The sequence below is a fragment of the Humulus lupulus genome, chromosome 2, assembly GCF_963169125.1.
Source record: "Humulus lupulus chromosome 2, drHumLupu1.1, whole genome shotgun sequence".
In the NCBI taxonomy this organism is placed as follows: domain Eukaryota; kingdom Viridiplantae; phylum Streptophyta; class Magnoliopsida; order Rosales; family Cannabaceae; genus Humulus; species Humulus lupulus.
Window position 1 is genome coordinate 200,892,300 of NC_084794.1, and position 3,775 is coordinate 200,896,074.

General features: G+C 38.1%; 1 protein-coding gene across 1 annotated transcript; it reads right to left on the reverse strand.

The window, feature by feature from the left end:
* Positions 1-2,908: 2,908 nt before the first annotated feature.
* LOC133815074 (uncharacterized) lies at positions 2,909-3,427 on the reverse strand. Its single transcript, XM_062247960.1, has one exon. The coding sequence runs from the start codon at positions 3,425-3,427 to the stop codon at positions 2,909-2,911; it is 519 nt and encodes a 172-aa protein (XP_062103944.1).
* Positions 3,428-3,775: the final 348 nt, after the last annotated feature.

Below are 3,775 nucleotides of genomic sequence, written 5' to 3' on the forward strand. Positions count from 1 at the left end.
GCTGGCTATAATTACATCATCGACATAAACTAAAATGGCAATGAAGCTTGTATCAAAATGTTGTATGAACAGCGAATGATCAGTAGCATAATGTACAAAACCTTCTTCAGTTAATGCTCTAGAAATTTTTTCAAACCATTGGCGAGGTGCTTGCTACAGCCCATATAAAGATTTCTGCAACTTGCAAGCAGGACGGGCTGACAACTCCCCCTTAGGAAAATACCCTTGAGGTAGTGTCATAAAAACCTCCTCATGCAAATCGCCATGTAAAAAGGCATTGTTTGACATCAAGTTGATGAAGATACCAACCATGAATGGAAGCAAGGGCAAGAACCAATTTGACAGTAAAAAGTTTGGCTACCGGAGCAAAAGTATCATTGTAATCAATGCCTTCTTGTTGAGAGTAGCCTTTAGCAACTAGGCGTGCTTTGTAATGCTCCACTGAGCCATCAGAATTATGTTTGATCTTATACACCCACTTACAACCCACAACATGCTTGTTAGGAGGCAAAGTAATGATGGTCCAAGTGTGATTTCTCTCAAGAGCATTAAGCTCATTGGCCATGGATAAATCCCATTTCGGAATACCAGCTGCATGATGATAAGAAGCGGGTTCACTGTGACTAGAAATAGCAAGGACAGTAGCTCGAAAAGATGGAGACAAGCGGCTGTAATCAAGGACGTGACACAAGGGATGAGAGGTTACTGAAAGAGATTCCTGTTGAAAACTAACAGAAGAATTAGTAGATAAAAAACAATGATAGTCATTCAAATAAGAAGGCTTTCAGCTGACTCTAGGAGATCGATTGGAATTAAAAGGAACACGTGAAGTTCCTTTAGAAATGGGCAAACTAGAATCACAACAATCATTGTCATTATGAGGTGGAGAAACATCAACATTGTGACTATCCGAAAAGATGTGAGAAGGAAGCATATTATGAGAAAACAAATTTGCATAATGGGAAGAAAACACATTAGTAGAAACAAAAGGAAAAATATGCTCATGAAATTGGACATCCCTAGAAATAAAGATTCGATTAGTATCTAAGTCAAGAAGTGTGTAGGCTTTCATGCCAATGGGATAGCCAAGAAAGACACAAGATGTAGCTCTAGAAGAAAACTTGGACCTATGACTAGGCAATGTCGAGGCATAGGCTAAGCAACCAAAAGTTTTAAGATGATGATATGTAGGATTTTTATGATGAAGGATTTCAAAAGGTGAATTGTTTTTCAGGTTGGGAGTAGGGGTTCTATTTATGAGATATGTAGCTATTGAAATGCAAGAATCCCAATAAGGCAAGGGGATGTGAGATTGGAAAAGAAAGGCTTTAGCTACATTTAGAAGATGTTGATGCTTCCTTTCAACAACAAAATTTTGTTGAGGACGCTCAACACATGAATGATAGTGCATGATGCCTAAGGAACTAAAAAGAGTAGGAAATTGAAGCTCCTTGGCATTGTCAGAGCGGACAGCTTTGATGAAAGTGATAAAGTTGGGAATAATCTATTGTGCCTCAGATTTTTGCTTGAGAAAAAATACCCAAGTGTATCTTGAACAGTCATCAACAATGGTGATAAAATACTTATAACCCTCAACAGTTAGAGTATGAAAAGAACCCAAGATGTCTATATGAATAAGATCAAAACAGGCAGTTGCAATATTATGATTAGAAACAAACGGCAATCGTTTATGTTTTGCATAATGACAGATGGAACAATGAAAATTTGAACATGAATCATTCTGAAATTGTAACTCTTTATTCAAAGAATGAATTTTGATACAAGCTGGATGACCTAATCTATAATTCCACAGTGCGTCTACAGAGATTTTTGAATCAGAAAAAGAAGCTACAGACGGCTTGGAAGTGGAAGGAGAAGCAGTCAAGTAGTAAAGGTTCCCCACTCTTTTACCCATCCCAATTTGTCGAGTCGAAATAGTGTCCTGAATGACACAATGAGAATCGAAAAATGAGAAGGAACAATGAGAAGATTTAGTCAAAGCACTAGCAGATAAAAGATGATAGTGAAAATATGGTACATGGAGAACATTTAAAAGAATTAGAGCAGGAGATAGAACAACAGAACCGATGCAAGAAATAGAAACTAAATTACCATTAGGTAAGGAAACATCAGATAAAGAAGATGTTGAATCAATGTGGGAAAACAAGGAAATATCATAACATACATGATGAGTGGCACCGGTGTCAATGATCCATTGAGTTTTAGAGATTAAAGAACTCATACCAGTAAAGTGAGACACTAGAGGTTGGTCGGATGAGGAGGGAATAGAAGTAGATGGACTGTCTTGGACCTTTTGTGCTAGCATGGCAATTATCTTTTGGCATTGAGAAGAAGAAAGAGAGGAGACCAAATCTTGATTACCAACCAAGCTATTAGGTGATTTATCAACAATGAACCCAGTGAGATTAGCAGTTGACTTTCCAAATTGTGAAAAATGAGGGCAACTCTTGCCATGAAGCTTGTGGCCGGGAAGATACCCATGAAGCCAATAACATTTTTCCACGGTATGACCAGCAATACCACTATCGGAACATGTTACTTTAGGACGATTGACTTGAGAACTCCTAGCAAAATGGCCATTAGAGGTAGTCATGAGATCTAGTGATTTAGACTGAGTGTGTGAAAGGCCTCGTTGATGTTCTTCTTGAATGATTGTGGCATAGACTTTGTTGATGTTGGGCAGAGGATCTTGCATAAGAATTTGAGATCGGGCAGTGAAATAAGAATCATTCAAGCCAACTAAGAATTCCAAAACACAGTCTTGATCTTGGTACTTAGTGATGGTCTTCATTGCGCCATAGCTACAAACAGGTTGTGGGCGAAATTCCTTGACTAGATCCTAAAGGGCTTTAAGGCGAGTAAAATATGTTGTGACATTCTTGCAACCTTAAGTAAGAACTTGCATAGAACGTTTCACCTCAAAAACTCTCGGACCATTGTTCTGGTGGAAACGATTTTGTAATTCAACCCAAATGGTGGAGGCATCATCAAGATACATGATGCTATCAGTTATATCACTAGAAACCGCATGTAGAATCCATGAAATAACCATGTTGTTGCATCGACACCAAGCATCGTAATCGTCATCGTCGGGATCGGGCTGAGGCAGTGTTCCATTGACAAACTTGATTTTGTTCTTGGCAAGCAGAGAAACCATCATAGATCGCTTCCAAGAACTATAGTTCTCGCCTCCAGTAAGAATTTTTGGCACAAGGTTGGCACCAGGATGATCACTATGGGCAAGAAAATAGGGATTGCGAGCTTCTTCCCGAGAAAGGCGGATGTTATCCAAAGGAGAGAATCGATTGGTATCTGTATAAAAGGGAGCATCGGTGGAGATGTGATGAGTAGTCATAGGGTACGTCTGAGTACCTCCACCATTACGAGTATGACCTCCACGAGCCATGGAAGAAGGAAGAAGAGAGAAGGTGATAACTGAAAAAAAAATGGCTCTGATACCATATTAGTCGAGAAAACAGAGAGAAATATGAGAAAATAATTCTCTTTGTTTATACATTCTATTCTGAAATACAAGGCTCCTGGTTTTATATGAAACAAAAAAGAAGAAAAATTACAACTAACAACCCACACTAATTTGTTACAACAGTAAACCACAACACACTAACAGAAACAGTAAAACTACTAACAATATGTCTAAAACTAAGGGAGGAAAATAAGATAAAAATGAATGGGGTTAATAAAAAAAGAAAATTGTTCTTGGAATTATAATGGATTTTGATAGAAATAAAATGAA